The sequence below is a fragment of the Chiloscyllium plagiosum genome, unplaced genomic scaffold (assembly GCF_037043375.1).
Source record: "Chiloscyllium plagiosum isolate Xiang-an unplaced genomic scaffold, Cpla_swu_hap1 HiC_scaffold_7, whole genome shotgun sequence".
NCBI lineage: Eukaryota > Metazoa > Chordata > Chondrichthyes > Orectolobiformes > Hemiscylliidae > Chiloscyllium > Chiloscyllium plagiosum.
In genome coordinates this window covers 107,094,145-107,107,681 of record NW_028270145.1, presented here as the reverse complement: position 1 = coordinate 107,107,681, position 13,537 = coordinate 107,094,145, and the positions used below count along the sequence as shown (strand labels likewise).

General features: G+C 44.4%; 1 protein-coding gene across 2 annotated transcripts in view; it reads left to right on the top strand.

Annotated features, from left to right (window-relative positions):
* Window positions 1–11,915, top strand: part of adcy5 (adenylate cyclase 5) — a 424,142-nt gene extending 412,227 nt beyond the window's left edge. For both annotated transcript variants that reach the window (XM_087989343.1, XM_043694258.2), the window contains 3 exons: window positions 2,559–2,763; window positions 5,291–5,415; window positions 9,805–11,915. In XM_087989343.1, coding sequence (XP_087845469.1) covers window positions 2,559–2,763; window positions 5,291–5,415; window positions 9,805–9,933 — 459 coding nt within the window. In that variant the 3' untranslated portion in view covers window positions 9,934–11,915. The remainder of the gene's footprint in view (window positions 1–2,558; window positions 2,764–5,290; window positions 5,416–9,804) is intronic.
* The last annotated feature ends 1,622 nt before the right edge of the window (window positions 11,916–13,537 follow it).

Here is a 13,537-nt window from a genome sequence, read left to right as displayed (position 1 = left end):
GTTGTTACAGAGAGAGGATGACGCCCAAGATTTGGACCAATCAGCAGTGCTTCAGTTATACAGGGCACTGCTGAAACTGCACCTGAGTCCTGTGCAGTGTCAGTCCTTTTGAAGGAACAATGTAAATATGTTGGAAGCAGTTCAGAGGTTACCAGACTAATACCTAGAATGGGCTAGCTATGGGGAAAGATTGAACAAACTGGACATATATCCATTGAGCTGAAAATGTGTTGCTGGAAAAGCGCAGCAGGTCAGGCAGCATCCAGGGAACAGGAGAATCGACGTTTCGGGCATAAGCCCTTCTTCAGGAATGAGGAAAGTTTGTCCAGCAGGCTAAGATAAAAGGTAGGGAGGAGGGACTTGGGGGAGGGGCGTCGGAAATGTGATAGGTGGAAAGAGGTCAAGGTGAGGGTGATAGGTCAGACTGGGGTGGGGGCGGAGAGGTCGGGAAGAAGATTGCAGGTTAGGAAGGCGGTGCTGAATTCGATGGATTTGACTGAGACAAGGTGGGGGGATGGGAAATGAGGAAACTGGTGAAATCCGAGTTCATCCCTTGTGGTTGGAGGGTTCCTAGGCGGAAGATGAGGCGCTCTTCCTCCAACCGTCGTTTTGTTGTGGTCTGGCGATGGAGGAGTCCAAAGACCTGCATATCCTTGGTGGAGTGGGAGGGGGAATTGAAATGTTGAGCCACAGGGTGGTTGGGTTGGTTGGTCCGGGTGTCCCAGAGGTGTTCTCTGAAACGCTCCGCAAGTAGCCGGCCTGTCTCCCCAATATAGAGGAGGCCACATCGGGTGCAGAGGATGCAATAGATGATGTGTGTGGAGGTGCAGGTGAATCTGTGGCGGATATGGAAGTTTCCTTTGGGGCCTTGGAGGGAGGTGAGGGGGGAGGTGTGGGCGCAAGTCTTGCACCTCCTGCGGTTGCAGGGGAAGGTGCCGGGAGTGGAGGTTGGGTTGGTGGGGGGTGTGGATCTGACGAGGGAGTCACGGAGGGAGTGGTCTTTACGGAATGCTGATAGGGGAGGGGAGGGAAATATATCCTTGGTGATGGGGTCCGTTTGGAGGTGGCGGAAATGACGGCGGATGATGCGCTGTACATGGAGATTGGTGGGGTGGTAGGTGAGGACCAGTGGGGTTCTGTCCTGGTGGCGGTTGGAGGGGCGGGGCTCAAGGGCGGAGGAGCGGGAAGTGGAAGAGATGCGGTGGAGGGCATCGTCGACCACGTCGGGGGGGAAATTGCGGTCCTTGAAGAAGGAGGCCATCTGGGTTGTGCGTTTTTGGAACTGGTCCTCCTGGGAGCAGATGCGGCAGAGTTGAAAGAATTGGGAGAATGGGATGGCGTTTTTACAGGGGGCAGGATGGGAGGAGGTGTAGTCCAGGTAGCTGTGGGAGTCGGTCGGTATGTAGTAGATGTCCGTGTTGATTCGGTCGCCTGAGATAGAAATAGAAAGGTCGAGGAAGGGGAGGGAGGAATCTGAGACTGTCCAGGTGAATTTGAGGTCGGGGTGGAAGGTGTTGGTGAAGTGGATGAACTGTTCAACCTCCTCGTGGGAGCACGAGGCGGCACCGATACAGTCATCGATGTAGCGGAGGAAAAGGTGGGGGGTGGGGCCAGTGTAGTTGCGGAAGATGGACTGTTTCACATATCCTACGAAGAGGCAGGCATAGCTGGGGCCCATGCGGGTGCCCATGGCTACTCCTTTCGTTTGGAGGAAGTGGGAGGATTGGAAAGAGAAGTTGTTCAGGGTGAGGACCAGTTCAGTCAGTCGAAGGAGGGTGTCAGTGGAAGGGCACTGGTCGGTACGGCGGGAAAGAAAGAAGCAGAGGGCTTTGAGTCCTTCGTGATGGGGGATGGAGGTGTACAGGGACTGGATGTCCATGGTGAAGATAAGGCGTTGGGGACCGGGGAAGCGAAAATCATGGAGCAGGTGGAGGGCATGGGTGGTGTCCCGAACGTAGGTGGGGAGTTCTTGGACTAAGGGGGACAGGACGGTGTCAAGGTATGCGGAGATGAGTTCGGTGGGGCAGGAGCAGGCGGAGACAATGGGTCGGCCATTGAACTGTAGAAGAGTATGAGGTGCCTTAATTCAAACATTCAGAATCCTGAGGAGGTCTTTACAGTGAGGATGTGGAAGGAAGAATGTGGGAGAATCTAGAATTAGGAGTCCACTGTTTAAAAATAAGGATGTTTAAAATAGAGAAGAGATGCATTTTTTTATTTCATAGAATCATGAGTCTTTGGAATTCACATCCTCAGAAGGCAGTGGCAAAGAGCCATTGAATATTTTTAATGCAGACGTGGATAGCTTCTTGTAAGCAAGAGGTTGAAAGGTTATCAGAATAGGCAGCTTTGCAGATATGAGATAGAATTGGATCAACGATGACATTATTAAATGATGGAGCAGACTCAAGAGACTGAATGGTCTACTCCCGCTCCTTGTTTGTACAGTTTCAAGTCAGGATGACGTGTAGTTTGGAGGGGATCTTGAAGGTGGTAGTTTTCCCAGTCGACTATTTTCATGGTCGACTTCCAATCCGATGTTGTTTGGTTCATTGCAGATCATCAGCGAAGAACAATTCCAACAGCTGGAGAAGATTAAAACTATAGGTAGTACATATATGGCAGCATCGGGTCTGAATGATTCCACTTACGACAAAGTTGGGAAGACACACATCAAGGCACTGGCAGACTATGCCATGAGGCTGATGGACCAGATGAAGTACATCAATGAGCACTCGTTCAATAACTTCCAGATGAAAATAGGTAATTTTAGCCAGAAGACAATTACTAAAATGGTGCTCAGGATAAGCTGTTTCAGTTCTGTGGGTGCACCTGAGAAACTGAGGATTATTCCTTTAAAATTAGCAAGACATTTTCTAATCAATCTGTTCAGAGGCGTTACTACAAACCTCTGGAGCAGGTGGGACTTGAACCTGGGCCTCCTGGCTCAGAGACAAGTACATTATAACTGCACTACAGGTGCCCTTCATTATGCATCAACGGCTAAGAAGGCAAATTAATCCAGGGGATCACGACTAGGAAGACATTTCGTAGAGAAGAATGTTTCAAGTAGCAGTAACCAGATTTATCATCATTCAAAAATAAACAAAGGTAACATGAGGAAGCATTTTATTTTTAATGTGGCAAATTACAGGTGAGTGGAACTAATTGACCAGCCCAAAGAAAGATAGGCCAAATGGCTTCCTCCTGTGCTGTGCTCTCCTATGATCCAGAGTTGCCAGCCAGTCAGTGTGTGGGTTCACTTCTTGCAAAAACATTGTCACAAACTCACATTATTGTTACAATACAGAGGAGGCTATTCAGTCCATCATGTTTGCACTGGCTCTCTGAATGAGCAACCAATTAATACCATTCTCCTGTCTTCTCCTTTAAAACTTGCACATTGTTCCTTTTCAAATTACCATCTACTTCATTTTTAAAAACTTTGATTAAACTTGCCTCCACCACACTGAGGAAGAGCATTCCAGGTCTTAACCACTCACTGCATGAAAAAGATTTCCAATATATAACCTTTTACTTTGATTAATTACTTCAGATCCTTTTTAAAGACAGATGCAAAGAATTAATCAAGGCTTTCAAAGCAGCCATGCCATCTGCTGTAATGTGTAAATCCCCAATTTGGTCCCTGATCAAATTTCTACCTCTTTTGTCATACAGGAAGTTCTGAATTTCATTGCCCTACCATTCCCTTTCAAGGGAAGATAACTTGACTGCCTGAACAAGTTCTTTTTTGAATGCAGTCCATTGTCCAGCAATCAGTTTTCCTGTCAAATTCTGACTCTGACTCCAGTTTAATTGATCAAGGTCCATTTTACCCCATTACCATTGGCCTACCTTCATTAATTATTCTTACTTTGAATTGTTCATAATCCATTTTCATAGTCACCCAAATATTTCAATAAAGCGATTATTATTTACCAAATGTTCTTCCATTGGCACTTGATTTACTTGACCCACTTCATTTCTAAGAAACAGGTTTGAAGTGTTTCCTTTCTCATTGGACTATAAAAAATTCCCCTGAACATTTTGTTGGAATGTTTGCTCTTCTCTTCCCTCTACCTTACAATATCAGTTTATATTCGTATAGTTAAATCCTCCATTGTGACTACTGTAAGACTTGTATGCCTCTGTAATTACCTTGAAAATTCTCAATGCTTCCCACTATTTGTGGCCTATAAACTACGCCATGCAATGTAATTAAACCTTTCCTGGTCCTTTGTTGTATCCAAATTGATTCTGTCCATGACATCTATAGGTTACCCACGTTCTCCAGTGCTGCAATGCTCTTCTTCATCAATACTGCCACCCTTCCATATTTTTTGTCCTTTCCATTTTTTCCCAAACACCTTGTATCCAGGAATGTTTAATGTCCAGTCCTGCCCTTCTTTGAGTTAAGTCTCTGTTGTAGCAACATCATCGTACTTCCACTTGCCAGTCTGGTCTGAAACTCGCTAAAAAAATGTGTTGCTGGAAAAGCGCAGCAGGTCAGGCAGCATCAAAGGAGCAGGAGAATCGACGTTTCGGGCATAAGCCCTTCTTCAGGCCTTCATTCCTGAAAAAGGGCTTATGCCCGAAATGTCGATTCTCCTGCTCCTTTGATGCTGCCTGACCTGCTGCGCTTTTCCAGCAAAACATTTTTCAGCTCTGATCTCCAGCATCTGCAGTCCTCACTTTCTCCCGGTCTGAAACTCACCATTCTTGTTTACCATTCTCATCGTAATCACATACATGCATCGTAACTCTGACTTATATTTCATTTTTCTCTTATTCTGTGTAGTGAAAAACTTTCTCATACTTGGATCTGCAGAAGAGCAGACTGATGTGTTTAATCAGTAAAGTCAAGTTGTGGGTTTCATTGCATTGATGACAGGCAACAGTGAATTCCTCATTTCTATAGTCCAGTAGCTGTTTGAGCTTGGGTGAGCGAGGGTTGAGGCAGAGAAACAACAAGCTGGGATAAAATTATAGAGTCATTACATAACAGAGATCATTGAACTGATTAAGTGCTTGCCAGGTCTCTGTTGAGCAATCTATTCAGTCCTATTCTCCAACCTTAATCCTGTGGCCCTACAATTCTAAATCTCTCAAATCAGCACGTGATGAATCAAAGTGAATGGTTAGCTGATAGTAAATGTGAGGTTGAAAAATCTGTAGATCATAGAAGCAACAAATGAGCAGTTCGATGTCCTGAGGTTCTGGGAAGAGATTGGAGATTTGTAATAAATGTGAGTGCGCAGGAGTGATAATTCATCTCTCCTTTACTATCTAGGACTCAACATTGGCCCTGTTGTAGCAGGAGTGATTGGAGCCCGCAAGCCTCAGTATGACATCTGGGGAAACACAGTCAATGTGGCAAGTAGAATGGACAGTACAGGAGTCCCTGACAGAATTCAGGTAAATGAAAAAACCTCTGCCCTATACCTTAAATTGACTTTGAATTCATGACAAAGTGAAAGCAAATGGCACGCAAAACAAGTTTCTGTTTCTCCCTAAGCCACCATACTTCCATAGCTTTGAGGTGAATATTTTGTTCTTTTCAGAAGCTATTGAATTGTTTTCTTCCGAATTTAATGGCTGTCTACCCCTTACATGTTTGGTCACAGATCCAGCATTGCTGCGTAGCTGAGAGAAAAACTAATCAAGTATCTACCAATCAATCGATTATCAATTGATCACCATAAAGGTGGGAGAGACGCCTTCAGTCCCACACCAACAGGATTGACTATTAATGGCCCTCTGAGGTTACCTAATAAGTGAGACAGAAATATGATAAGTGTAGTGAAAATATCACTGTTCCAGCAATTTAGAGACCCAAATTCAACTTCTGAGAATATGGGGCTGGTTGGGGGGGTGGTCCTCAGTAGTATAGTTCTCATAATGGCCATCTCAAAGCATAATTAGGGATGGCCAACAAAATGCCTATGAAAACCACTAAACTCAGAGTAACTAGGGATGGGCAATAAATGGTTGCCATGCCAGCGACACGCCAACCCACGGTAGCACAGTGGTTAGCACTGCTGCCTCACAGCGCCAGAGACCCGGGTTCAATTCCCGCCTCAGGCGACTGACTGTGTGGAGTTTGCACGTTCTCCCCGTGTCTGCGTGGGTTTCCTCCGGGTGCTCCGGTTTCCTCCCACAGTCCAAAGATATGCAGGTCAGGTGAATTGGCCATGCTAAATTGCCCATAGTGTTAGGTAAGGGGTAAATGTAGGGGTATGGGTGGGTTGCGCTTCGGCGGGTCGGTGTGGACTTGTTGGGCCGAAGGGCCTGTTTCCACACTGTAATGTAATGTAATCTAAAAAAACCCTGAATATTAAAAAAGTAAATATTGAAACTGCTGAGAAAAATTTTGGAAGTAAACTATCAGAACTAACTGGGGAACAAGTAGATTTTGAATAATCCCTTGAGCAAACTTCGTTTCAAGTCCCACACCAGGACCTAAGCATAAAAATCTTGTCACTAACATGTCAGATGGGAAGTTTGAAAAGTAGCCATTGTGGCAGAGTGTCCCCACCTCTGAGCCAGAAGGTCCAGGTTCAGGTCCTACTGCTGTAAATGTATGTCCTAACATACCTGAACAGTTTGATTTAAAATATCTAAAAGGATTTGTCTGCAATTCCCATTTCAGTGTCAAGAGAGCACTGCACTGTTAGAGGTGCTGTCTTTGAAATCACATTACACCATAAGACATAGGAGCAGAAATTAGGCCATTCAGCCCATCGAGTCTGTTCCACCATTCAGTCATGGCTAGTAAGTTTCTCAAGGAGGAGAAAGTGAGGACTGCAGATGCTGGAGTACCAGAGTTGAAAAATGTAGTGCTGGAAAAACACAGCAGGTCAAGCAGCATCCGAGGAGCAGGAGAATCGACGTTTTGGGCATAAGCCCTTCTTCAGGAATGAGGCTGGTGTGCCAAGCGGGCTGAGATAAAAGGTAGGGGGGAGGGAATTTGGGGGACGGGCGCTGGGAATACTATAGGCGGAAGGAGGTGAGGGTGAGGGTGATAGGCCGGAGAGGGGGTGGGGGCGGAGAGGTGAGGAGGAAGATTGCAGGTCAAGAGGGTGGTGCTGAATCCGAGGGTTGGGACTGAGATAAGGTGGGGGGGGGGGGAATGAGGAAGCTGGAGAAATCTACATTCATCCCGTGTGGTTGGAAGGTTCCTAGGCGGAAGATGAGGCACTCTTCCTCCTGGCGTCATGTTGCCAGGGTCTGGCGATGGAGGAGGCCAAGGACCTGCATGTCATTGGTGGAGTGGGAGGGGGAGCTAAAGTGTTCAACCATGGGGCGTTTGGGTTGGTTGGTGCAGGTGTTTCAGAGGTGTTCCCTGAAACGTTCCGCAAATAGACGGCCTGTCTCCCCAATGTAGAGGAGACCACTTTAGCTCCCCCTCCCACTCCACCAATGACATGCAGGTCCTTGGCCTCCTCCATCGCCAGACCCTGGCCACACGACGCCTGGAGGAAGAGCGCCTCATCTTCTGCCTAGGAACCCTCCAACCACACGGGATGAATGTAGATTTCTCCAGCTTCCTCATTTCCCCTCCCCCCACCTTATCTCAGTCCCAACCCTCGGATTCAGCACCACCCTCTTGACCTGCAATCTTCCTCCTCACCTCTCCGCCCCCACCCCCTCTCCGGCCTATCACCCTCAACCTCACCTCCTTCCGCCTATAGTATTCCCAGCGCCCGTCCCCCAAATTCCCTCCCCCCTATCTTTTATCTCAGCTCGCTTGGCACACCAGCCTCATTCCTGAAGAAGGGCTTATGCCCAAAACGTCGATTCTCCTGCTCCTCGGATGCTGCCTGACCTGCTGTGTTTTTCCAGCACCACATTTTCCAAATCTAATACGTTTCTCAACCCCATTCTCCCGCTTTCTCCCCGTAACTTTTAATCCCCTTCATATGCAAGAACCTATCTCAGTCTTCAATATACTCAATGACCTGGCCTCCACAGCCTTCTGCGGCAATGAATTCCATAGATTCGCCACTCTCTGGCTGAAGAAGTTTCTCCTCATCTCTGTTCTAAAAGATCTTCCCTTTATCTAAGGCTGTGCCCTCTGGTCCTAATCTCTCCTACCAATGGAAACTTCTTCCCAACATGGGAGTGTTGCTGAACAAAGAGACCTTGGAGTGCAGGTTCATACCATCTTGAAAGTGGAGTCGCAGGTAGATAGCATAGTGAAGAAGGCGTTTGGTATGCTTTCCTTTATTGGTCAGAGTATTGAGTATAGGAGTTGGGAGGTCATGTTGCGGTTGTATAGGACATTGGTTAGGCCACTGTTAGAATATTCCGTGCAATTCTGGTCTCCTTCCTATCAGAAAGATGTTGTGAAACTGGAAAGGGTTCAGAAAAGATTTACAAGGATGTTGCCAGGGCTGGAGGATCTTTGCTATAGGGAGAGGCTGAACAGGCTGAGGCTGTTTTCCCTGGAGCGTCGGAGGCTGAGGGGTGACCTTATAGAGCTTTACAAAACTATGAGGGGCATGGATAGGATAACTAGGCAAAGTCTTTTCCCTCGGGTCGGGGAGTCCAAAACTAGAGGGCATAGGTTTAGGGTGAGAGGAGAAAGATATAAAAGAGACCTAAGGAGCAACTTTTTCACACAGAGGGTGGTACGTGTATGGAATGATCTGCCAGAGGAAGTGGTGGAGGCTGGTACAATTGCAACATTTAGGAGGCATTTGAATGGGTATATGAATAGGAAGAGTTGGAGGGATATGGGCTGGGTGCTGGCAGGTGGGATTAGATTGGGTTGGGATATCTGATCGGCATGGACAGGTTGGACCGAAGGGTCTTAAAGAACTGTATGAGATCATGAGAGGCATGGAAAGGATGAATGCAATCTGTCTTTTTCCCAGGGTTAGAGAATTGAGGACTAGAGGGCATCAGTTTAAGGTTAGTGGGGAAAGAATAAAAGGGGACCTGAGGGGCAACGTTTTTAGAGGGTGATACACATACGGAATGAGCTGCCAACAGACCTGGTTGGGGTTGGGTACATTAACATCATTTAAAAGACATTTGGACAAATACATGATAGGAAAGGATTAGAGGGATATGAGCCAAGTGCTGGGAAATGGGGTTAGCGTGGATGGATATATTGTTTGGCATGGACCAATTTGGGCCAAACGACCTACCTCTGTGCTGTAGGTATTTATGACCCTTTTTGACCTTTCTAATTCCTTGTTTAAGTTACTTCCTACTTTCCTTATATACTTCAAGGCCTTTGTCAGTTCCCATCCTCCGAGACCTTATGTATGCTTCCCTTTTCTTTTTGACCAAGGTCATAACATCCCTGGTCATCCAAGCTTCACATAACCTGCCATACTGATCCATTATTCTCGCAGGAACGTGCCGCTCCTGAACTCATATTGACAGCCATTTGAAGTATTCCCACATCTCCAGGTTCCTGCCTAATGTTGTCATAGTTAGCCTTCTCCCAATTTAACAGCTTCACCCGAGGGCTCTGTTATCCCTATCTATGAGTATCTTAAAACTCAGGGTATTATGGTCACTACTCCCGAAATGCTCCCCCACTGAAACTTCACTCACCCGGCCAGGCCCATTTCCCAAAACCAGGTCCAGTATAACTTCTTTCCTGATTGGACTGTGTCAAGAAACCCTCCTGAATGGTCCTTACAAATTCTGCCCCCAATTATGCACAAAGTAATAGCTGTTTTTACTCTTCTTTTATTCATGTATTTACAATCATTTGTATTTTCCCGTTGATTTCTCTAACTGCATTATCTTGTTGTCATCCTTTAATTTGTTTGTCCATGATCTCCTCAGGTGACTACAGATATGTACCAGGTCCTGTCAGCTGAAAACTACCACTTGGAGTACCGGGGACTGGTTAAAGTCAAGGGCAAAGGAGAAATGTGTACGTATTTCCTGAACGAGGGACCTGACATCAGTTAGCAACGACAGGCACAGCAAAAAAAAACTACACTTGTCAAAACTCTTGGAAATCCTGTGCCCTACATGTGATTGCGAGGAATGGACTGAGGATGTACAATGTTAGAATCACAGCTGGGTGATGTTCTTGACTTCAACAGGATAAACAAAAGACAGAGACCTTTCCAAAAGAACACACCCCTCCCCTCTTCCCCAGCAAAAAAATACTTAGAAGAAAATGGGAACATACAAACTAGAGGAGGTCATTCAGCATTTTGAGCCTGCTCTGCATTTGTGAGATTGTGGCTGAACTCCATCCACCCATAATGTTATAAAAGTCAAAGGCATAAAGACCATGACGAAGACTCTGGCCAGCAATCTGATTTGATAATTGTTCCCCTCCTATCACTTCTAATGTCACACAACCAAAGAATATATTAAATAATAGTGTTCTGGAGATTTTAGTGTGTTAATGACAACCACAAGTACACATACATATACACACATATCATTTACATATATACACAAACACTTGCATGGTACATACATGTATGCATACACAGTTACATAAACGCGTACTTACACAAAAGCATTCACATAAACACTCAAACATGCAGTCTTACATATGCAACACACATACACACTAATAAAAACACAGATGCATTCACATGCACGCATACACACCTTACACATGAACTCTAATGCAAGCATATATACATATGCAACATTTAAATACACGCATACTGGTCACTTACATAAATGCATCTTACAAATTACACATGCAAATATACATAAGCAAACATATACATGTAAATACGTTAACACACATACATTTACATATAAATACACAAAGATAAACAAAGACACTAACAGATATAGATACATTTTTACATAAACACATAATATGCACACCAGCAAACATATGCTCACACAAACACTTAACTATAATCAACTTTCAGGCATACATGCATGTAAACATTTATATATATATATATATAAAACACACACACACAAACACACACAAAGACTTTCACACAAAAGCAAAGCCCCTATGGGATGAAACACAGGCTCAACAGAATATCAGATTGGTGCCAGTAGCAAGTTACGGACATCCCAGCTACATTTTAACATGTTGGGAATATGCAGGGAACTGCCATCAGTGCCAATGTGACACAGAAGATACCCAGTGTGAATGGGTTAAATTCAGGCCAGGTATCGTTTCCACCAATGGTACACCTGGTGGAAACGAGGATCACTTGCTGACGATTACTCTCACAGTGTTTTCTTGTTCTTAATGGATTCAACAGACTTCTTGGGGCACTGTCGTGAGTCCGACTGTGGGTCTACAGCCATGAGAACCTTTGGATATTCTTCTGACTGCGCCTTCCACATCACAGGCTGCAGGGGGCCAAAAATAATTTTGAATTTACCACTTGTTATTTTAGTTTGTAATATTAAACTTCAGACTTAGCAGAGCACTAGAATTCTATATTTTGTAATGATAATAGCAGACGCTATGTACACCAGTGTATATTATTCTGATGTATTCAATGCTATTACAAGGATTAAGTGCAGCGCTCTCTCTGTGTAATTCTCTCTCTCCCGTCACACATTATCCTTGATTGTAATATGGCTTTTTTGCATGTGGGTTAAAAGACTTACTGATCTCTGACCAACCCTCACGTATCCACCACTTCTGAACACTAACACTTTACTCCCCATCTTCCTGGTTTTCCTCCCTTCATGTTAAAACACCTGATTCCATGGGCACGTTTCCACTGTTTGAGTAGCCCACAATTAATATTTTGTGAACGGAGAGGGTCATTTATGGGTCTCTGACTGCTGGAATGTAATTGGTAAGATTAAATTTTGTGATTTATAAGAGGGAAATGCACTTTTTTTAAAATCCACATCTTGCAGACATTATGGTAATTTCCCATGGAAATGGAAATGTGTTCAATAATTTATTACAAACTGTATTAAACAAGATATTGCTTCACTGGAAAGGGGTCCTGTGTGTCGTTTGTCGGTGTGTCTAGCTGTAGAATTAGGACTCAATAAGGAAATAATTGTCAATCTTGTTCTGACCCAAAATGTAATCCAAAACACGAACCATGACAACAAACTTTATTTATATAGCACCTTTAATGCAGTAAAACACCATAAATACAATTCACAAAAGCGATAATCAAAGTTTGACACTGAGTCACATAAGTAGACAGTAAGAGAAAGGCCAAAAGCTTTGTCGAATATGGAGGGATATTAAGGAGTGTGTTAAAGAAGGAAAAGAACAGTGGAGCAGGAAGACAATCATAAAGCTTGCAGCCAGGCACCTGAAGGCATGATCCCAGTGGTGGAATGATTAAAATCAGGTATACACACTAGGCAGAAGTGGACAAACACAAATACCATGGAGATTTGTATGGCTGGAGGACGTTAAATGCAATGGTGAGAATTTTAAAGTCAAGGCATCGGTCAACCAGAGGCCAATGTAGATTAGTATCACACGGGTGACGGATGAACATAACGTAGTGTAAGTTAAAATATAGCTAGCAAAGTTTCGAATGAGCTTGATGTTTTGGAGGGTGGGAGATGGGAGTCTGGCCAGGACAACATTGATGAGTCAAATCTAAGGGTAACTCTGCATATTTTCAGAGTTCAGCCCTTTGCCACCACAATTTTCCCTCTCTCTCTCAACCACAGTTACTTTGTTCACTGTTCTCCACCACCACTTCTGCTTCCTTCATTCTTCTATCCATCCTTTTATTCTTCACTCTTTTCTTTCACACTCTCCTCTTAGTGATGCTGAGAGATAAATATTGGCCTGGACATTGGAGCCACCTCCGCTGTCTTTTTCAAAATTCTGCCAACGTGGAATCTTTCGTCTTCACTTGAGGCCAGTCAGGGCTTCAGTTTAATATCTTATTCAAGAGACTGCACTCCAGTAGTGCAGTACTCCTTTGATTCTGCATTGGAGTGTCACCCCCAAAGTGGTGATCGAGTCTACAAAAACTGAAAATGCTGAAACTGTACCACATCTAGATGTGTGTCTGACCTCGTAATATTTATACATAACAAAGAATAACTAATTTTAAAATAAAAATCTATTGTTGGTAATAGTCATTTAATCTGTTTTGTTCATATTTATTTTCAACGATCTATTTCTGCAAGGCAAATATTTGAACAGGAATATTTTGTTCCTCCTATCTGTAACAGTAAAGGCAAGCATCTGGCTGAAATAAAGGTAATTTTTAAATTCTCCAAATGGAATATGTCTGGATATTACTGTGACATTGTTATTGTGTATATCAGTCAATGGAATTGTTTCAAATCCTTCCCAAAATGTGCTCAACTGGCAATGGTTCCTAACCAACTGCATCACAAACTGCTCAGTACAACAACTTCATTTCATCACAGCCTTGGTTCAAAAATGGACACAAGCTGAATTCTTTCACATCAAGGCTGCATTTCAATTGAGTGTGGCAACAAGGAGCCCGAGCAGAACTGGAAACAATGGGCATTGAGGGAGAACTGACTGCTGGTTGGAGACAGCACATTGGAAGATGGTGGTGTTTGCCAGGTCAGTGATCTCAGCTCCAGGACAGCTCTGCAGGAGTTCATCAGGATA